This window comes from Amphiprion ocellaris, chromosome 15 (genome assembly GCF_022539595.1).
Source record: "Amphiprion ocellaris isolate individual 3 ecotype Okinawa chromosome 15, ASM2253959v1, whole genome shotgun sequence".
Classification (NCBI taxonomy): Eukaryota; Metazoa; Chordata; class Actinopteri; family Pomacentridae; genus Amphiprion; species Amphiprion ocellaris.
This window is the reverse complement of record NC_072780.1, coordinates 9463565-9487113: the sequence shown is the minus strand read 5'-3', so window position 1 is coordinate 9487113 and position 23549 is coordinate 9463565. Positions and strand designations below refer to the sequence as shown.

At 40.8% G+C, this 23549-nt stretch overlaps 1 protein-coding gene across 1 annotated transcript; it reads left to right on the top strand.

The window, feature by feature from the left end:
• The first annotated feature begins 112 nt into the window (after nt 1-112).
• Nucleotides 113-15363, top strand: lrrc69 (leucine rich repeat containing 69). Its single transcript, XM_035955004.2, has 9 exons — nt 113-479; nt 613-739; nt 820-892; nt 1609-1804; nt 1987-2058; nt 2153-2254; nt 2373-2552; nt 2962-3086; nt 10737-15363. Exons 1-8 carry the CDS (start codon nt 285-287, stop codon nt 3067-3069), a joined length of 1053 nt encoding a protein of 350 aa, XP_035810897.1. The 5' UTR covers nt 113-284; the 3' UTR covers nt 3070-3086; nt 10737-15363.
• Nucleotides 15364-23549: the final 8186 nt, after the last annotated feature.

The window sequence follows — 23549 nt, the reverse complement described above, 5'->3', positions numbered from 1 at the left end:
TAAATGGTAATTTACTCAAAGTTAAAATGAAATATTAAAATATTTTTGATATATGCTTAGCCACAACTAATGATATATTTTTTTAAAATAGATAAATGCTTGAAACTTCCAAGTGTCATGTTTCTAGTTTTTGAGTTATTTTGAGAAAACGTGCTGTTAAACATGGTCTATTTATTCTAATGGAAACTTCCTGCAGGTCTCAGCTCTGACCACTAGAGGTCGCTAATGCCGACGTGTTGTCGCCATGGAAACTCGACGAAAAAGACTCGACCCTGCTTTATGAAATGGCCAAACCAGAGTTAGTAGTTAAAAAGTCGGTGGTTAGAGCTTTGTGTGGCGGAGGAACTTCTCTAAATTTAAGTTCTCAGAGAATAAAGGACGTTCCCAAGTGTGTTTCCAGGTTAACGAAGCTGTCGGTCCTCCTGTTGAACAACAACTCCATCAGCCGCCTCCCCGCCGAGCTGCTCTCTCTGCGACAAGTGAGTCTCCTCCGTTTGTTTGCTCGGAAGCTCTTCTGTTTGCTGGAAAATTGCCAAAAAGGGAGCACTCGAAATGTTTTACACATCACGCAGATTTGTGATTAAATACTTCTCCTTCCACAATGCCTGCAAGCTGGCTGAACTGAATTTGGGAAATAATGACTTGGAGGAGGTCCCCGCTGTGTTGGGCCATCTGGATGCCTTGAAAAAACTCTACCTGTTCAGCAACCAAATTACTGTAGTGCCACCTGAAGTGATAGGTGGGTTCTGGCTGTTTTGCATGATTAACGCGAAGCTTGAAGTCTTTTCTGCAGTTGAAGCTGATATCCGTGTTTTACAGGTGGCCTGGAGAACCTCGTTGTCCTCAATCTGAACCACAACCACATTCAAAGACTCCCACCAGAGATTAAAAGGTAAATTAGTGACTTCCGGTTCTGAAGAAGACCGTGTGTAAAGCTAGTTTAACAAACTTGTTGACTAAGGAATGTGATGTCTGCAGAATGTATACTTCATACACTCTTATAATTTTTATTTTTCCAAAGCAGTCAGTCTAGTAAAGGATAAATATCCTGTGTTAGAAAGAGTGACATGCACTCTAGCATATTTTAAATGGGTCAATACTTAACTTTGTTTGCTTGACTTCAGAGAATAAGGATCATTATGAATTAACAGAAGACAAGACAAATACAAAAGTAGAATAAAGATTCAAATTAAAATAGAATCAAGGCTTTCACATGTACAGATATGGCATGATGGCTGGTTGTACCCAAACTGTTTAGAAGTGGTGTGTAGAATTCTGCTTAAAAGGTATAAAGAGTCACAGCTATTGCACTTTCTAGGTTATATAGAGAAGAAAATGGTGTCATCTCATGTTATTTCACTTGAAGGGCTGTAAAGAAAAGCTGTGTTACATCAACCTTCACTATCCTGAGAAAAAAATTGACTTGCGGCACGCTATTGAATGATGCACATCAGAGGGGATTTAGAGGAAGGTGTGAGCAATGCTTACTGAAAAATAAAGAGGTATATATGTTGTATACCTGCATGTGTGCACTCAAGGACACAACTGAGATAAGAAAATAATACACACCTGTGTCAAAAACACATGCCAACCCATTTCTCCCTTCAGCTTGACTAAACTTCAACACCTCAGTGTGCTGGACAATAAGCTGGAGGAAGTTCCAGTTGAGATTGGTCACCTTGCTTCGTTGTCTGAGATAAACTTGACCTCCAACAAGCTGTCTCAGCTGCCTCAGCAGCTGTACCAGTGCAAAGAACTGACAAAGCTGTATGCAGCCAGAAACAAGCTGACCAGCCTACCAGAGGTGGGTATTCATTTTTTTCTGACTGTGGTCAGAAATTGGGTTGGCCACTTTGCTTCATATTTTGGTAAGACAGCTTTATAGACAATCAACAGCTGTAATTGCAAGTTGTATCTTCACTTCTACATTTACAGTGTAATACTGATCTGGCTGCTTAACTAACACTTTCCTGACATTTCATCCAGGGAATCAAGACACTGAAAAAACTTCAAGTTTTGGATGTTGCTGGGAACAAGTTGACCATGTTCCCCGTTGAGGTACAGTATACACTATTCCCTCACTGGTGTTGTAGTTACATCTAAAAAGTCTAGAAATGCAACCTCACTTTCTGTCTTGGGCAACACCGTGTAGTTTCACCTGCTGCCCCTGAAGGAACTATACTGTGAAGGCAACAGGTTTATACAATGTGAGCCGATGCTGTCTGTGCAGGATGCTGAGGTGCTGTCTTTAAAGGTAAGAGAAGGTACCAGATAAAGCAACACATAACATATTCATCAGTCACTATAAAATGCATGTTTTGTTTCCCAAACTGCTGTAATGGTGTGTTTGTGTCTTCCTTGTGTCCCTCTAGGAACTAGTTGCCAGATTTGTTTTGCAGGAGGACAGGAAGAGGTTCTCTCTGATCCACAGGATGCTTCCTCACTACCCGTCCCTGGCTGCCCTGCTGGCCTGTGGCAGCTGTTGTGCAGTCTGCCTGGGCCCCTTCCTCACCACCTGGCTGGAATGTGTGCATTTTATAAGACTCAAGAAGGTCAGGCAAATGTTTTTTCCCTACTGTCATTGCACAAAATATGTCCTTTTAACAGTGTAAAATCAGAATCTGAATGTCTTTATTGTCATTGTATGAGAACAGCGAAATTGAACGTTCAGTTCTTAAAATGCATAATAAAATAAAATAAATAACATAACAAAATCAACCAAAAAACCAAACAAGCATGTAAGACCATCAATATAAAAACATTCATAAAAGAAATTCATAAAACCATCCAATAAAATCCATTAAACACGAGTTATTTAATGTGAGTTTACATATTAGGAATATGCAGTGACACCAGGTACAGCATGTATGGCTTCATTAGTGTGTAATACTGCACTAAAATAGCATAAATATGTAGTGAATCATGTAATTAATTGTTCTTTGTTGTGTTTGTGTGTTACAGGACATGAAAATGAAGACTTTGCTGACCGTCCCGGTGCGCGCTCTTCTGTGTTCATACAAATGCTTTAACAGAGAGGGACACTCCTACTATGGCGTTGCTACAAGATAATACAAATTCATTTAAAGGTACTATTTATGATCTCAGTTACTATCCTGTGTAGTTATTTTGATTTAAAACTGAGGCACAGATCTTTTAATGCACAAATATGTGATAAACCTCACCAAGACAGTGCATTTCTGGCAGCAGTACGATGTGTTTATGTGGCATTTTCAAATTTTTCTCCTTCAAACTTTTGATAACTGACATTGGACTCTGTAGTCACTAGGTGGCAGCAAGTGAACATGGTAATTTGTACAGTCTGTAGGCCCTCTATGCTTTACACAGGCCTCAACTGATACAATATACAGAAAATGCATGCTTGATGCCAAGTACAGTTTCATAAAATAATCTGATAGTAGAACAAATGTTACTGCAGCTGGATGCAAGATGGTTCTAGAAGATGACATTATTTACACGATTTACTCAAAACCTTTGTATGTGGATACCTATATTTCCTACACCTGTTTATTTTTCACATTGGTTTTCAGTACAGGCGTGTAATATATCACTGTTAATCCTATAGAGAATTTCACCAGGTTTGTTCAACACAAAGCCTCTATGAAGGCCCGATCATTATATTTCGCTACTGAATATTTTTTAATGTGAATGTTACAAATATCTCTGACATATTTTAACTGGACATCTATAGAGGTCGTCTTTCCTTGTCAGTGCTGATCAAACTGCTCTCTATCTGACGCTGCCCCATCTCTATCTCCATCTCCATCTCCAGCCAGTGGCATCTGTTCCAACCTGCCAGACAAGAGAAAGATAGAGAGAGGGAGGGATAGAGAGAACTTAATTTCTAGCAAATTAATTTCCCATCCACGCCTCCAGAGCTTACTAGCTCGCTTGCTAGCTGCTGCGGCCGCTGCTGCGTGTGTCTGCTGAGTCGGAGCCTCATGCATAATGCATCAGGTTTAATTGCAAACCCAGAAACTAATGACTTTGGACTGGTTAACAGCAGGGGAGCCATACATCTCGAGCAAACTGAATGAAAAATCAGCTCAGAGGAGAGAAAAAAAGGAGCCTAGCCCCTAATTGATGAATAATTGAAGCGGCGAGCTACAGGGCATAATTGTGACATTTTGTTTCAATCAATTTCCAAGTGGTGTGGGCGAAAGTGCACTTAAAGGGAAAAGGCAGTGACAATGAATGAGAAAGAAAGAGAGAGATAGAGAGAGTGGATGGTGGCGGAAATGGACGTTGTGTCTTCAGTCATTGCTATGACATTTTCTGGGGCAAAAGACTGGACTTGACAAAATGACTTTTCTCTCGATCTTGCTCTCACTTTGTAGGTTTTCTGTCAAACTCCTGGAATGCCATTGTTAGGTCACTTTTTCATCCCAGCCAGTGGGTCCATTTTCTTTTTTTAAAATTGATTTCTATTGTTCATTTTCACTTACCTTATTCACTTTTAATAAGAAAGAAAGAAAGAAAAGTGAAGCTGCTTAAGTGAATATGTTTGGGTTTTCGGCAAAGCCTGAAATTCTTTGCTCAGTGGCCTTAGTTAGTTTACTGTCAGAGTAGGAGGGCATATGGCCAAGTCAGCCGTTGCTAAACATCACACCAGTGTAACTCGGACTTGTTGGCATGGAGCGGACAAAGCCAGAGGCAGACTAAAGAGAAGCAGTCAGGGTCACTGGGATCACAGCAACATATGAGCTCATGCATTTGCCCTACGTAGTAAGAATTTTGATTTAACTTTCAATAAAGACTCCATAAATGATGGCTGTAACTTATTTTTGCAACATGTGGCACATGCAAACTCCACTAAAAGGGACTGAACTCCTGCAGTGTTACTAACACTAGAACTAACAACAGAACTAATTCTCCAAAAGTTAAAACATCATTTTAATGAAATTTGCTTTCAGATTTTTAGACCAACAAGCAAAGTTATGCAAACAAATGTTGCTCTACCCCTGAGTATTCACACTGGATATCATCATATTGCCTATTTAGTCCAGCTCTGGTTTATTCTAAATACACAGCGCTTCACAGGGAAATTTTGCATGGTTACATCACTACTGAGTCTGCTCTCCTGCCTCTGGCACTGGAAGAGAACTCTATGTTCACAAATCTACTAAACTTTTTTTTAAAGATGTAATTACCATTGCTAAGATAACACATTTTGTTCTCGGGTGAATTTTATAATGAATGATACATAACCTCCCAGAATATTCACTGGATTTACATAACAACGTTTTCAGTTCAGAAATTAGTGTATATGGATGTAGCAGTTAAATAGGTCATTTCATTCTTCTGGCACCATACTAGTGGGTGAAAGGCCAGCAATATGTGTCTTCTTGCAGGCAGCAGATGTTGGGTCCTGCAGCAGTAGAGCAGCAGCGGCGGCGGCGGCGGCACAAGCTCAGTGGCCTCAGGACTCGTCTGTTAGTCGGTCTGGTGTCTGGTGTCAAGCTTTCTGCATGTATTCACACGCACCTTTTCAACAGAAAACACAATCACTTCACTCTCTTGGCGTTGATGGCGCATCATCATGTTACCCCCATCGCTTTTTCACTGTGTTGTTTCACAAAACACACAGTCACACACCCCCACGTGTGCGCAGACTCACTTTTTCCATATCACTGAGCTGTCCCTTATGATTGCCACATTTTTTTTGTGTGCAGATTGTTTCTTAAAACTGTGCGCAGCTTGATTGACGGGTATGGAAATGAGAAGGTTGCATCCTCAAAGGAGACACCATACGGATGGGAGCAGCACTCTGACGAGAGGCATCTACAAAAGGCGCTTGTAAATTCCTGACATGCCTAACATATGTTAATGAGCCATTCTCTCACTCTGATATAATTACTGCGAGGGGATATTGCCTTTGGTGGAAATATCTGTCTCGCATGGCATGGCTACCTCATGGGGGTGAAAAAAGTAAAGAATGATAAAGTAGCGGGTGCATAAATTCTCATTTACCATGCTTGGAGGTAAAGAGAGTGATGTTGGCAAATTCACTCAGGATGATATACTGGGGAGAAGGCACCTTGGGTTCATTACATACTTCTTTTGTTGAAGCGCTTTTCTGCAGTCTTGTGTCGTTTGTTAGGGGGTATTTAGTCTGTCTTGTCATTTGGAGCATTTACTTAGGATGTCTTTGGAGGAGTCTGCTTCATCTCACATTGTGTCTTAGGGCTAGAAAGCCATAAGATATGTAAGCTTAGAACAAAAGATGGGATGTGGGTTGCTTTGATGTTATCTCCTTGTCTCTGTATTATCAAGTGTCTGTATTTTCTGCCGAGGCTTAATACCTCATTTATTACAGTATAGTGCTTAAACAAGTATTTCCATTAACAAACACCTTCGAGTGCGATGTGTCTGCTGCTGCACATTCAGTCATTTTTCGAGATCCATCAAAGCCATGATTGCGGTCTTCACCTCCGAAGAATGATTAGACACCGGCTCACCCTGATTCCTCCTTTTCTCTCCCCGGGGCAGCAGCAGTGGTGCTATTAAAATGAGGAGCATTGATTGCTGAAGTAGGGGCCTTGTGACTGGGGAGAGAGAAAAACAGCCATTCGATAGTGAGCGGTAGACCAGTGTCATAGCCAGGAGTGTGCACCACTCCAATCAGTGGAATCTATTGTGGTGCATTGCTGCCCATGACAGATCTTGGTATTGAGCCACTGGCAAAGTACCAGAGTATTGTCTGGTTGACGGCTGCACGATCAATTCTGCTGCGTTACTAATGACAGTGGGCACTAGGGGGCAGTGTGATTCTCCGCTGGTGCCCGAGCAGATGGGAAAGAGATGCACTGATGCACAGCACACTGAGATATGCCTGATGAATCTAAGAGATAGAGCAGCTAATAAAAGCAAGAACAATGAGCCGTTATTGGAATTCAAAGCTTAATTGAAATCAAAGCATTGTAAGACATGTTTGACTATTACATCTAGTAACTGCGACCAAAGATTCCTCGGTGATAAAGGTGAAAGTTTCCTCGCACTCATTGTTGCATATCAAGAGAAAATAAGATGACAAAGACACCAGATGTACAAGACAATAACTGTACAATCTCTTTATCGAAATCGGCACAATGCGACAAAGGATCCTCCTTGATATAGATTAAAAGTAAGAAGACATTATCTAGACGAGCCAGACTTGAAGTGCACCAGACTATGAAAAGATGCTGCAAAACAAAGCCGTCTAATAATCCTGCTTCCTCACAGTCTTTTTTTCTTTTCCTTTTTCACATCCTAATACAGTTCATAAATAACAGTCTACAGGCGAGTAAACTGTCTTGTCCTTTGAGGTTACGAGGAAGTGAAGCCATTACTGAACCATTCCTCATTAGGGGGAGTTTTGAGATAAGACCCGACCGTCAGGCCAGCTCCCTCTCTCTGGCAGTTCTGGGTCACCACCAACCACACTGCAACAACACCATTATCAGGCTACATTTGTTGCAGAAATAAGACACAAAAAATACCCCTGCTGCAACTTCAAAAGAACAAATAAATCTTTAATCTTGAGTGTCTTTGAATCTCTTCGAAAGTTTCCTCGGGTTTGGTAATAACAGGGACTGTGGAGAGGGTCGGAGAGTGTTTCTGTTTGTTCAGGAGAGAGTGACTGTTTATTTATTTGGGGAACAAAACTGGAGGGAAATGAGGCTGACAGAGATGTAGATGCTGTATTATATCTTTTGATGTGTCTTCAGATAGTTCAGATAGATGTGAAATCGGGTGATGCGCGTTTTGATGCTGTCGTTTTCGGGGGGAAAAAACAGCTATTTGGTACTTTCTCATATATTATCCTCATTTGATTCATTATTCAAAACAATCTGGCAAATGAATTCAGGCTGTCGGATACACAGCGACGAGCACACTGGGTTGACCGTAGGAAGTCTTTCAGTTCCAGCCCCGCTCCACTCCATCATCGATATGATTGACAGCAGGCAATCTGAGAAGCCAGTTTTGAGGTCATGCGATGGCCAGTGGAGCATGGCCGGTATGGCGGAGCGGCAGGCGGGTGGGACACCAGGTAGCAGCATCTGGTCTCTGGGTTTTTCTAGAACACACACTGCCTGTGGCGCTGCAGGCTTGGCTGGCCCAACATCTGTCTGCGGTGTGCAGGCCGGCTGGATGAGCAGACCCACAACCCAGCCAAGCAGCCAAATGTACGTCCTGAACACATGAATGTCCTTGAGGAATATGTGGGTTAATGTCTCTGTTATCTCAGTCAGACTTTGCTGTATTATTTTTTTTCCCAAAGCTGCCGTCATTGTTCTTCGTTCCCCTGTAATCCCAGAAGATAAAGACCACATCCTCCAAAGTTCCATGTTTGTTAATGCCTCATTTCTTGTGTAGCAAATGCATTGCCTCCAGTGAATGCGAACACTTTGTGCATATTTGAACCACATATTTGCCTTTGTTTTTACAGTAAGATGCTTTGCACTCTCTTTATTGAATAATTTTACACAATCCGGAAATATAGAACGGTACTTTTGGTGCTCAGCTGTATTTTCTAAATGTCTAACCAATGTTTTCCTTTTCAAGGACGACAAATGTGGACACAGACTTTTATCGTTTGAATTCGTAGACAGTGCAGTAAACAAAAAAGATATAAAATCAATACTTAGTGTGGCCATCCTTGTACACTGTTTTTCAAGGTACTTGGCGGGTATGTTGTTCAAACCATCTTAGAGAACCTAAATTGTTGCAGTTCTAATGTGGCTTTAGGTTGTTTCAGTGTCTTCTTTCATTTCATATAAACTTAGACTGACTCTCTGTTGTTGAGATCCAGACTTGTGTTTGTTGCTGAAGATAGTCTTTTTATGTCTCTACCTGTATGATTGGGGTTGTTGTCATGCTACAGAATAAATTGGGGACCAATCAGATGCCTACTTGATGGTAACGGATGATAGATATGAATCTAAACATCTGTTTGACTTCACTTTTGTACATTATTGTTTATTGTAACGTTTCTTCAAGAGTCTACAGCCATGCTAGCACCTTTGTGAGGCTGCAGTGGTGCTTTTGAGCCAAATCCTGGCTAACATGCTCACTCTGACAACTACTGATGTTCAGTAGATGATGCTTACCACATTAACTTTCTCTGTTTAGCATGTAAACACACAAACATAGTCTTTTTAACACTAAAATACAAATTAAAGCTGAGGCTGATGAGGATACCATTAGCTTTGCAGCTATTTGCTCATTAAAAAAACTACATTGAATTAACATTTTGGCCTGATCATGCTGCTAAATTTTAAAAAAAAGGGCCACCAGAATTAGTAGGATTCATCTTCTGTGGACCATCAATATCTGTACAAAACTTCCATCCAAAAGTTACTTTATTACGGACTAAAGTGTAGCCCACTGACTTGTCCCCTACTGACTGACTTTATAAAGCTCCGTCCACGTTTTAAATATCACCATCCTGCTTAATGGTTCCAGCTCTGTGTTCATCTTTCATTTCAACAGACTTAAGATTCATAGGTTACAGAAGCGTAGGCAGCAGAAAGAGTTTAGTATTTCTGTTTGCAGAATGACAAGGACCTGCTGTGAAACAAGAGGCAGTCATCGTAACCTCGCCAGGATAATTGAAGAAACTCTGCAGTCACTATCATGTCAATCAAGCATTCATGTGCTGTCTCCCTGCGAAGAGGGGTAAACATTTCCAAGATAATTAGAAGAGAGTTCAATTTGACAAAAAGCAACCATTTACATGTGGCTTTAATGAATCCAAAACATTCTTTACAGGACATTACGTTTCTGTAATTAGCACACGTGTTGAAATTACTGAGAAAAAGAAGTGGTGAAGTCCTCAGGAGAAGCTACAATTACTTTTAACGCCGTCGCAACCACTAGGCAGGTGCATTCATGGCTTATTTCAGGTAAAGCCTAGTTTACCTTTCCCAGTTACTTTATTACTTTAGCTCAGCAACATCGATGGGAGTGAAAACAACAAAAACACCGTAACGGCACAACACTTCACACAGCTCAGACCAACAGAAAAGAGCAGCATGAAGCATGGCGCCCGCTTGCCCCCTTCTAATCCAGCCTTGCCGACAACAGATGGCCATCTCTCCCACAATGCCATGCGGTCGCAGATGTCAACAGAAGAGGTGACAAACACTCTGCAGGTGTCTGTCCCTCTGCATCCACGGCGTGTGTGTGCGCACGACTGTTTGTGTGTGTACAATGGGGGGACAAAGAGCATCTTCCTTGCAGAGAGACAAGTGTGTAATTGATAGCAGAGGACAACCTGCAGGAAGGAAGTGCCATCATACGCTAAATGGATGGGTTGGCACGGTCTGGCACAAACTGTTGGGACAGATGCAATGGAAGTCAACATTACTCATCGTGGAATCTTATATTAGTATGTCGAGGATCTCAGAAATGATGGAGGAGGCATTGTTTGTAAAAGCACAAAGATCTGTACGGTCACCGATATTTACGAATCAACAACGTGCTGATACTGCGCGTGATATGGAGATTGCATTCTGCCTGATAATCAAATTCTACACAAGTTCTGCAACACTATACAACAAACAGCAAATATATATATATATATATATATATATATATATATATATATATATATATATATATATATATATATATATATATATATATACTGCATCACAGCATTATTTTTTCATGCCTCTGTGTCGGACCGCTTTTGAGTGCACTGTGCAATCTGTTCCCTTTCCCTGTGTGTTGGCCAGGCCAGGTGTGTTGGTTGGCAGGGGCCAGCAGAACCAGGTGAGCAAGCTGCTGGCCAGGTGCCCTCCAGAGGCTCGCTACACTGACCAGATACCAGATGGCTTCGGAGCACCAGCAGGCAGACAAGTACACACATACACAAGAATATACACACACACACACACACACACACACACACACACACACACACAGTTGTTCATCCAAGTGGACCTACTCGCTCATACTTCACATATACAGGCGCTCTGATGTGCGCAGTAAAAAGGGGAGCATTAGGAAACATTGCAGCCCTCCAGTGAATTTGGAAGTGAAATGCTTAATGTGCTTTTACTGTACTTCCCTCCCAGTGGCCGAGGTAGAACTCATGCACAACACGGCGATATACAACTCTCCCCACCTCAGAGCTCACATAAATGTCACTCACGGAGTCTAAAGCTGGTCTAAATCAGGAGGAATTTCCACGTTTATGGGTCTCCAGTTTCGGTACTTAAGAAATATTTGGCGCTTGATTCAAGCTACTAATGGAAACTTTTGCTACAGTTTGTGGAGACATTACACTTTTTTGAAACACGGGCCTCTTAACAGTGGAGACGTTTGTATATTTAATGCTATATTGTGAAAAGCATGATCTAATGTGGATTTATTTTTTATTTGACGTACACAAAGATTTCAAAACTGCTTGAGCATAATTTTTAGATTCTATAATCACTTACCTGCATCTACATTATCACTTTTCAAAGTGATTTAAGAGCAACCATTGGTTTAGTCACTGACCTAGATCTTTTTAAATCCCAACTCAAAACCTTCCTGTTTAAAATGGCTTTTCATACCGAGCAGCATGGTGACATTTTATTGCTTTTATTTCTTTTAGATGTTATATTTTAGTGCTGTTTTATTGCTGTTTATTTTATTGTTTTGTTGTATATTTTACAGGCTGCACAGTGGCATGGTGGTTAGCACTTCTCGCCATGCAGCTAGAAGATCGCTGATTTGCGTCCCAGCCTTCCTGGGATCTTTCTGCATGGAGTTTGCATGTTCTCCCTGTGCATGCGTGGGTTGCCTCCCACAGTCCAAAAATATGCTGAGGTTAATTGATTATTCTAAATTTGCCCGTAGGTGTGAGAGCAAGTGTGATTGTTTGTCCTGTTTTAAGTTACTGTATTGTTTTTAAGTTATATTCTTGTTTTTTTACTGTGAAGCACTTTGGTCACCCTTTGGGCTGTTGTAAAGGGCTATACAAATAAACTTTGAATGATTGATAGTCACCCAGTAGCCACAAGCCTTTCCTGTTAAATACATGAAGGTCCTTTAAGGATACAGTATGTAGAGGGATATTTGCATACCAGTACTTCATCATAACTAGCCTTGCTGCTCCTCCGTTTCCACATAACCGCCCATGCCAGTAATAGAGTGATTTGGATTCAGGGGCGGCTAATTCTAGAGCTCTGAGTCTCAGCCCAAACCCGATTAGTTTGACTCTTTGGGTTTGATTCAGGATATAATTCCCTCTGGGTTAAATTAGGTCACGTCATGCCAGATCTTTCCTTTATTCACCTTATTGAGGGGGATCCTCTACAGTTAAAAAACATAGCTTTTACTTCACTGACACAGGTCATTTTATAATCATTTACAAAGTAAGTCAAGGCTGAAATGACATATTATGGTGGTAAAGTGCAATTCAGTTCAGGTTAGAACTCCAGATATCCACACCAGGTCGAGCAGGGCTATTTCAGTGCAGAGTTTTAAAACTTTAATATATTCCATTTACTCTTCTACCTTGCCGGCAGGTCCACCATATCTGACAAGACCTGACAGCTTTTGAAGCTAATAACACTGCAATACCTCTATAGGTTAATACAGTCTCAAGAAGCTGTTTAAACTCAGAACAAATTCCATCCAAGCTCATAGTAGCAGCTACTTGGATGTATTAACACGGTGGTGTCTGAGACCTGAATACATACATGCCGTGTATAATATTCAGCCTCCATACAGAAACAATGACAGCCGTTTCTTCCGCATTAGTTGAAGGTTCATAAATCACATCGTGGGCTTGGCCTGCAGAAGACGGATTGGCCATCTGTAAATATTTATTCAGCATCTCTATAATTAAACGGAGCCAATGCATCATGTCAGGCATACATGTCTGATGATAGCGGCTCACACACAGTGCTTGAATAATACAGTGGGGAACAGCTTGGTCAAACATTTGTTGGAGATCCGAGTGAGAGACAGCGAGACAGACAGAGAGAGAGAAAGAGCAATGAAGTGACGGAGGATAGATGAGTCCAACATCTTAGACTAGTAAAGGGTAGGCTGATAAATGGAAGATGTCATTTGACAGAGGGATAGTGGAAAAGAAATCAACAGATAAAATGATAAACAGGAGATGTTACAGAGGACAGAAGAGCAGCTGAGAAAGATGAGTAGCGTGAAAAGAAGAATCCAGCATGTCAGAGGACAGAGAGGCAAAACTAGACTAAGCGAGAAGGTTTTATGGAGTAAACAGTTTCATGATGGTCTGTCAGAAACTGTTTGACCTAATGCCTCCCTATGATAGAGTTTCACGTCTCTGTGGAGGAGATGAAATACTAATTTACTTCTCCCTCTGCGTATTTGGAGGAAAGTAAAAGTTGTATACCAATGTGATCTTCCATGATGATAAAAGTGTGAGAGCTGTGTGTGAGAGACAGGAGAGGAAAAGATGTTTGAATTAGCAGGGACATTTTGTACATCTCATTAAAAGGATTTTGAAGCACAAGTTAACTCAGTTAAGCAATTTAGAGCTGGTTGAGTGGCACAAAAAGTAACAACAGGTAAATTCTGAGTGGAGTTAGACAAATAATATTGACTGTTTCTGATTTTTGTCTTTAATTGCAACTATATGAGAGGCTGTGGACCCCTTCTACAAAAAAAGTGTAGCTCTAGTTTTCCTCTCAGCATTTTACTTAGATCAAGTTTGGCACAGTTTGCAAACCCTTTTCTTGCTCAGTTTGTCCTATAATTTCACACCTGTTAGAAACTAGAATGTTCATAAAAATACAAGTTTACTGTGTTTAAAACAGTAACATCTGAGGTTAATGACACTAGGCAGTCATAAATGAAGTCCAGTTTGTTGCATCCAGCTGTTTGTCGGAGTCTTTCCTCTGAGTTTATTCATATCTGCAGCATCAGACGGCAGCAGGATCCTTATGAGCATCTCCAAAGAGAGAGGTTGTGCACATTTATGCATGTGGAACAGTAGTAATTTCACTCATGATGCTATTTTGTTTTCTGTAAAATCACAATTAGATTATCACCACATATGGACAGAATTTTCAAAGTTTAGGAAATCATAAAAAAATGAAGCTATTAGTTATTTGGACAGTTTAAAAGCTTACTATTGGTTTAGATTTAGGTCAGGGGTGTCAAAAGGTGCAGCCTGCGGGCCAAAACTGGCCCTCCAGAGGGTCCTCGTTTTTGTAATGTTTTGTCTTGGTTTTGTTGTTTTTTTGTCTGACTTTTGTTGTTTTGATCATAAAGTGAAATACTGTATCGTTCAGTTCAATATGCCTGTGACTAAATGTTTTGTTCCTTTGTAGACACTCTGTGATCTATAAAGTGTAATGTATTAATGATAAACTGATACATAATATTGTTAAAATTGAACTTAATTTTCTTAAGAAATTTCAGGTTGTTCATAATGTTTTATAAAACAGGTAATTCCTTAAATGTGAACATTTTCAGAATGTACTTTTTTGCACTGAAACACGGGAAAAACTTGGATTTGTGGTTATTTATATGTTGTTATGCTGTGATTTTACTGGTCCGGCCCACTTAAAATCAAATTGGGCTGAATGTGGTGGCCCCTGAACTAAGATGAGTTTGACACCCCTGATTTAGGCTTTTGATTATTAGACCAATATGACTCATTATGCATCACTTCATGTACTGTCTGATTTCACACGAATGACAAATATCCCATATGTGCTGTACTGGATAGACAAGATTTTGATGTATTGGTATATGTTGTTGATATGTTTACAGGACAAAGCGACTTCAGAACTATTTAGTTGGAGTTTTGAGCAAAAGCAAACACATTATCAGTTATAATCAGCTATATCATGCGAAAACCTTCATCTGGTTTCCCACTGAGCTAAGCACAAAAACTCTCAATCCTTTACTTCATGGACCCATCAAGCTGCAAACACCTAACATTGCTTACTCATTCAGCAGAAACAGAGTGACACAAGCCACAGGAGTCCTTTTACTTGCTTTCTATTAAATGCAGCTCTAACATTCACGTATCCCTGGTTTTGTTTTACATCTTGTGGCATGCTAACACAATGCAGAAAATTGCTTGTTAAGTAAGCTATTTGATTCAATATAGACATCTGGAACAGTGTTTGAAAGTGTTTTATGCATTAGAAATAGAAAATAGTGGGAGGAGCTGATGTCATGCAAATTATTATATTCTGTACTTAGTCAACAATACTGTAGTTCTTTGTTCCTTGTTAATATAGATTCAAACAGGCAGATCAAATTGGACCTGGAAAAACCTGTACAACAGATGCAATTTTTAAATTTGTTTCTACATATCTAAGTTTATCACAATTCTATTTGTCCCCATAACAATAAATGTCTGCTGCTGCTCTACATGTGGATGTGTTCTACGTATGTGTCTGTCTGAGTGCAGTATGTTTATTAGTATGCCGCTTATGTCTGGATTTAAATCCATATGGGAGCTGCCATTTCTGATCTGAGACATTTCACGCAGCTATAGAACAACGTTGCAACCTCTCCTGGTCCCCTGACAGCAAACCCCGGACAGTCTTCATCCATCTTCCCTCCCTCTTGCACCAATCAAATTTGAGTGCCATGGGAGCGCAGAGAAGTCCCATGTATATTTCAGCAAAATATCTCAGCCAATCTGCATTGCAAAACACAGAGGAATGTGACATTTAGAATGAAAAATTGATTCCACAAACAAACCGTTCGTGGATAAATTGCTTTTAATCAAGATGTGGGCTTGACGTGCCTGCAGTGCTTCTATCACATTTTAACGTTTTTATTAATACATTGCATTGGAATAAATTAATTTTAGATCATCCACCGGGACAGCCTCATTAAGTATTCCAATATAAATATTCTATTGACGCTATCATGCTTTTCTCAACTTTTGTCAACTCTAAAACATTTTTTATGACAGTCAGGGCAAACAGAAATAAAATAGCACACTGGAGATTGGAAGTGAGTAATGTAGGTGCTGTTAGCTTCTCCACAGGAAGCAAACTTTAAAAGAATTACAGGTAATCTCTGTGGAATATTCACTTTAACTGCGGCATGTATTAGACAGTGTCTCTATAGTGTATTCTTTACAAAAGAAAAATGAACTGAGTCACTGTTATTCATGAGACTAAGTGAAAACACCTCCAGTTTGATCACTGTAAACAAATCTACCTTTGAAAAAGAAGAAAACCAGGAGGAATTATTTATTTTAATGAATTCAGCCAATGAAAACAAAACACAAATGGGACTAATGAAGGACATCTTAATTAAAGAACAAATGTTCAGACTTTGAAAGGTGCAATCAGGATGCAGTTTTGTTTCCTTATTTAAAACAATGAAAAAACTGTGCACAACGATTTAGAAGACCAGAATCAGACTAGGAGGGAGGACAAATTGTGTTTGGTGTTTAAAAATTCCCTATCCTTGCAAACCTTATAAACCTCGGGAATACTTACTTCTTTCTTTTTAGCATTCTGTCTTAGCTTGTCTGTGAAAGTCGTGATGTTCCCGAGGAATGAAGTTTATTTCAGATTAAAGACACGCACAATGCAGCAGCACTATCCTGAAGCCCTGTCATTTAGTTTTATTTGCTTTTATCCACAACACAACTCATAGCAGGTCCTTTAGCTTCCTGCAAGCCACACACACACACACACACACACACACACACACACCACATGTGCCCCCTCAGAGAGATGGATGGCATACGTTCTGATCTCTCTCCTATAGGCCAGCATCCAGGTGCAGAACAGCTGGGGAAGTCAGAGGGAGATGGTGCTGGGTGAGGAGGGATGGGTGGATGGAAGCGGGGCCGCGGGATGTAAAGGATGCTCAGGAGTAGGCTATAAATTTCCTCGGGGCTGCTCTCGGTGCTTATGGCTTCCCCTTGCCTGTCCAAGACAGCAGTACTAATCTCTGCGTTGCTGAGCCCAGTTTTATCACGTGCACTCGGTCATAGTTAGTTTTTTTTCTCCTTCCTCTGAGCATAAACTCTCTGCTGTCCTTCTTGGCGGACAAGAGTTGAGAGGAGAAAGAAGGATGGGAATGAAAGAACGAAAGGAACACCTCCCTACAAAAAAGAGAATGATCTGGACAGTAACGTGAAGAAGGAAAAAAAAACTTTTCTGCTGATTTACATCCTTGCTTTGAATTTGGAAAGATACATCACAAGCACTCAGTAGCCACATGCTCTCCTAACGTTCAATGCGGCCAAAAGTCTGTCACTTCCACAGTCTGATATATGGCTCATGATTTAGCCCAAAGTACACAACTAATGTTTAATCACAAATTCTATGTGCCTACAGTGCAGAAAGATTTATTAGATTGACTGGTCTATTTCTATAGCAGCAGGGAAACACACTGCTGTTCTTTGTACTGCACATCAACAGAAAGGTTTATTTATTACTGTTCAGGTGGAAAGTTGGAATAAAGCTGTGTAATGTGGAGAGTTAAAGAAAATGTTTTTTCTTGAGGTCACTGACAGAAGATACTCAGTGACTGAACTTTCACGTTCGTAATGATGACATTTTTTGATTATTTTCTGCACATCACAGATAATAATGTTACCTTTTTAAATTTATTTAAGACACTGACATTTTAAGAAATTCTACTGGTTTGCATTCTCCATTTGAATTTCTTTTTTAAGCATTTAATAATCTTACTCTGTGTCACAATCATGAAAGAATATTATTTGGTTACTTAAATTTATGACTTGTTGAGTTGAAACAGTTGGCAGAATAACTGATTAGTCCTTCAGCAAAAACAATAAAATAAATAAATAAATAATGAGCAGCAGTTTTGTTTACTGATTAAAAACATTATGAATATCAATATCAAAATGTTTCTCTGTTTTCTATCATTGCAAGCTAATACATTTTGGTTTTGGGCTGGCTGCTGTTTGGACCAAACAGGATATTTGAAGATACTTGAACTTTTTGAAATTGTAACAGGCATGGATCATTATTTTCTCGCCTCCGTCAGAGGAAACAATTAATTAAACAAAGATAACAGCAAAAATAAGGATGAAAACAATTGCTAGTCGTATTTAATTAAGTTAATCATGTATGTTTTCTTAGATGGAAGGACGTCTCCGTCAAGGTTAATCTCCATACAGACCGATTCATCTCTGATCAACCTAACTGGGAGGATAAAACACGTTTTTTCAACTGCCCATATGTTGCAGGGTTTATACGAGGCGCCATGCGGTGTCTATAGGTGAAGTCTGTGTGATATTTGAATGGTATGGGATGGATCCACTGAGCTGGAAACAGTGGGGTTCGGGATGACTGATGGACTGTGATGTCCCGTTGTGTGTCAAGGTAAACTGTTTTCGGGTGTGATTTGGCTCAGTGGGTTTAGAGTGGAACAGGATGGGTTGAAAGAGAAAATATAACACGAGCTCCAACGTTGCAACGAGGATTGCAGAGATCTGCAGGAATCAGCTGATGTGGGTGTTTTGCACAGTCAGAGTAAAGTTTTCTACCGACCACGTTAGACGAAATCACATTGTGCAGGATGAACACGATTACACGTACCAGCTTGTTTTAACTTCCAAATGTGCAGGGGCGGATCTACCCCGGCTGCCACCCCAATTCTGAACGATCTAATTCAAAAATATGTATATGAAAGGTTGTGGCCGGTCGTAAAGAGCGAAAGTCCAGGAAAGACGAATACCGAGTGAAACTCCGATGTCCGAGTGCTTTCGAATGCACCATGTAGACGTCACGTGCTGTACAGTCTATGCTGCTACAGATAGGAGGCGACATGATCCCCCTGAGGGGGCTGATCTTAGACTTCACTCGTGGATGACCGCTGGACTTCGGTGTGGCAGTAAGACGCTAGTTAGACTGGGTTAGACTACATGCTAATATAACTGTTCACAATGTATTAAATGCTAATAGTGTCTAAATTCACATAAAATGTTTGCTTGCGAGACGAGCCACGGTTTCCAGTGAGCCTGGGCCTTGCTAATTTTTACTCTGTTTAGCTAGCTAATGTTAGAGAACAGCCACAGAAGGATGGTGGGGGGTCGTCTGTGGAAGTTTTTCTCTTTTTTTTTTTTTTTTTTTGATAATTACAACCTGTGGTTCTGACAACAGACTGTAAGTCAAAAGAAATCACACATTCACTAAGACTTTACATGACATTAAAGTGTAACTAAACCTCCAGTCACACCAGGTTTTCATGCACTGTTTGAAAACTACATCCTGCTTGTTTAATGATGGTTTTTATAATTTTGGTGTCAAGGTCATAATAACACCAACATTGATGTGTTTCATCATAGTACAGTCATATCATTTAGTTTACAGCTGAAAAAACGTTTACATGTTAAGTATCTCTTTAAAGGTTTAAATTGTACACATCAGATTGTATCATAGTTAATAATGAAGATTATCAAAGGAAAAAACATAGTTCAGTCAGTGTGATTCTTGTAGGAGACGGTAAACAATGAAGAGGAAGGGAACCACCACCAGCTTTTCCCAGCCTAAAAGAAGAGAGGAGGAAGAACATCCCAGAGAGGAGATGGAGGAGGAAGAGTTCAGAGAGAGAGAAAGAAATGAAGGCATGCAGAGCTCAGACAGCAAAAGGTAAATCAGAGACTATCTCTGGTCCAACTGGTCCACATGCTATGAATATTGCTTTAATATTATATATCTGAGTAAGAGGTACACCTGTTGCAATAATTACCTTTTTGGACAAATTATTATCTGATGTAGTTAGTCTTTTAATTTTAAGATGATAAGTAGATCCTTAGTTCTTAAGAATATCCAAATATTGGAATTCTAGAATTATTGTAAGAAATGTCTCAAATTTCTCTAGATCCGCCCCTGCAAATGTGATCTTAATTTGGAGTGTAATTCAAGCTGTGTTGAACGGAAAAGTGAAATGAAAGACAAGACAAGATACACACATGACGCAATCACAGGAATACCAAAACTGTAACTAAACCTTTTCCATATCAATACGAATGTCTTACATCAACACTTCCATTGAGACCACACAAGGCAGCAAACCCACATCCACTTTGAACAGAGTCATGTGCATGTGTGGGTACTGTATCTCAGCGTGCCATCCATCATGTGTAGGCAGTATACTGTGTGTTTGGCCTCGGCTTCTCATTCAGCCCTCATTAGCCATCAATCACCTCCTCTCTACTGGCTGCCTGCATGGGAAGAGACCTCCTGACTTCACATCCTAGCAAGATGTTCACTGTGGCACTTAAACACCCACCCACAATATCGCTCTCTCTCTCTCTCTCTCTCTCTCACACACACGCACGCACGCACGCACACACACACACACACGCAAAAGAGTAAGAACATATACTCGTTCACCCCATAAAGTCAATGTCAAATATGGACGTTCAGTGAAATGCGTACTTATTGCGAGGTTAGTCGCTGTGAGATTGCGGAGCTGCTGGAAGGTCTGCCAGTTCTTGAAGTTAAATAGCTTGTTTATCTTGCACAGTTCAATGAGGATTTGAAAATGTCAAGGGGAGTCCTTAGTCACTGCTATAAGCACTGTGAAAGGGCAGCAATTTTCAATGTTTAAATTGTTTTTGAGTTGTTTTTAATTGTGAAGTCTATGGATTCCCATCTGATTTTGTGCTAGAATGCATTTCCAAGAGTTATTGTTTGCAAGTTTGTGAGATTCTCTTTTGCGTTTGGCAATTACATCACACAGAAAGTTGTAAAATTGGCAATATTAACTTTATTTCAGTTACTAAACCCTTAAATTCTAATTTCTGTCTCAAAACTTGCATCTTTAGATTTTTTTGTCATCAAAATAAGCCCTTCCTGCTTTAAAATAGTTTGGATGTAACTCTACATGTATATGTTTCCTCTAGAATAAGGCAGACGTATAAAGTGCCTGCCTCTGTCTCCACCCACACCTGTGCTGCTCACTGCAACTCGAGCACACCAGCTCACCTGCAACTCAGCTTAAATGGTGTCTTTGCAACCCAACAGCAAGTTGTAATACTGGAGTAATTCACCCACACAAGTTGAATTTGGAACTAATTCTGGAGAAGTATAATGAAAGGGAAAAAAAACCCACCTCCAAGTAGGCTTGTTCTGTATGAAACCCTCCAAGTCCAAATCCTTGTTTCTGACTCTGTCTGTGGTACACTGCAGTTTCGAGGGGAGAACATTCAGCCATAGCGTTGACTTCTTCTTCCACTTGTGATATATTCCAGCATATAAAAACCCCATATGGAGATTTTAACAAGGTAAAATACATGGTTTTCACTAGAGGGAGGCCTTTAAACATTTGTGTAGATTTATGTAAAAGCACAAAAACAGCACTTACATGTAACAGTGTGTTTAACATCCGAATATGATTTCAATTTGCTGCTCTATCCAAGCTGTTTTTCTTCACACTCAACAAGCATGTTTGTGTGACTGTGAATGCGCATTTCCATTTGTGTGAAACAACTGCGGCTGTTTCAACTAGAACAACTGCACGCTTGATTACAGGATGCTGCCACGGTTAAGGGTGAGATTGGAGGAGGTGGGATGGAGTGTAAAGAAAAGGAGGAAGAGAGTTTTTTTTTCCTTATGATGAGTTCTTTTGCTGAGTTTTCACTGTTCCCCAGGGGCTTGAGGAAGCTTTGTGTGTTGTTTTTTTTCCCTCCACTTCACCTGCTGGGCAGTGTATGGAGGCCATTACTTGACATTGATATCTGCAGAGGCTTTTGTTCTCGTCCTCTATATGCCACAGCTGAATACGCTGTACTGTTGAGGAGATGTGAGGCTTCAGAGTAGAGTGTTTGTGTTGCATGTGCGTGCTTTGGTGAGATCTTGTCTGTGGCTGCATTGAATCTCTCCATCAGTTGTACTAACTACCCCTAATGCAGCACTTTCCTCAGTCAAGTTGGTTTAGTGGGTCACAGTTATTTGCTTTCCCTGAGTCATAAATCCTTTTGAACTTTGATATTTGCAGGGCATTTTTAAAAAAAACAAATGTCACTGATAAAAAGAAAGCTTCATATCCCTTACCCTCCTGACTTCCTCGCTCTTCCTCTCTTGTCTCCAGCTCCTCAACTCCTATCTCGTCCGGCAGCTCCGCTCATTCATCTCTGCCCCCCTGTCTCTTTTTGCTATTTTTCTTCTCCTATCCACTGTTTTGCTTGTGCGAGTCTGAGCGAGAGGGAGACAGATAGAGAGAGAGACAGAGGGGCCTGACACATGGGCCCAGTTCCTTAATAATGTCATTCGTTGTGAACGCTATTAGCAGATTACCCTTGGCCCAGGGCAGCCTAGCCATGTGCAGGAACTAGATAACCTTGTGTTCGGTAATTTAATATCAACACTTCCCCTCTTTTCTTACCACACTTTAGAACACACAAATACCCTGCTTGTCCCCTCCGGTCCTATTTCTTGAACAGAGAGGGAGGGAGAGAGTGAGAGAGAGAGAGGGGAGAGAGAGAGGGAGGATTACAAGATAGTGACTTCTTGAAGATTCCTTTTCCCTCCACTGAGAAGTGTGGCAAATCGCCCCTTGTCCATGGATGTGAGAAAATACATAAACAGGCTTATACTGAAAATTCCATCAGATTTAATGCAGTGAATTTAGCTCAGCACAACATCAAAGGAGCCGCCCATCTCTTAAAAAGCCCTTGATGGGGTAATGTCATTTTTTCCCCCTCCTAGTTTTTCTTCCTCGCGGGCTATCATAGACCTACCATTTACCACATATCAGGCCAATATGAAAAGCGCAGAGGAAATTTCCTGTCACACAGTTTGATTTTGTGAGAGCGGGTGGAGGGGAGGAAGGTGCAGGCTGGGAGGAAGAGATCCACCACTTAAAGGAGCACGCCGTTATAGAATCAAATCCCACGCTCTATCCCCCACAAGCTGAATCACAATCCTGCATTAGTGGCTATATCACACCTCGTCCTGCTGCTACTCTTTTTCCCGCCGCCCGTGAGCCAAGCGGGGAGCGAGAGGGCCAGACGGCGCAGCCCTATCACTCACCGGCACTCTCTCACACCGGCATTACCACGCCTTTATCTCATCTCCTGCAGCCCGCAACGGCCGGCCGCCTCTCGGTCCTCCAGGCTACTTTACTAATAACCTACTCCTTATCAGTCACTGTGCACCTCTGCCTGTGATCAAAGAGCCAATTAATGGAGCGGGGAAAGGTGAAGCATTCAAATAATGGAGACAGCTGTTTTTCTCTGTTTGAGAAAATCCATTTTGTATTGTTATCGGCTCCAAGCAGCTCCCCCCCGACCAGTGCTTAATTCAAGTCGCTGTCTGCTTCTGCCTGGCATGATAAGAGAAAGTGAGGAAAGACAGGGGAAGAGCGAGAGGCAGATGAGGAGGGGTGGGAGAGAAGAAAAGAGCCATGGTCACGATGAACTTTATGCAGAAGAATGTGGCAGGAATATCACAGCAGTCCAACTCATCCTCCAGCTTTATCAACTGCAAAGTGGTTCAACACAGAGATAAGGTTGGGGATGGGGGTCATAAAAAAAGGCAAAGCTTCCAGAGCTGACAAGCTGCTTTATGGTTTCACTGTCTCTCGTTTTGAATGGGAGCAGCTGATTCCAG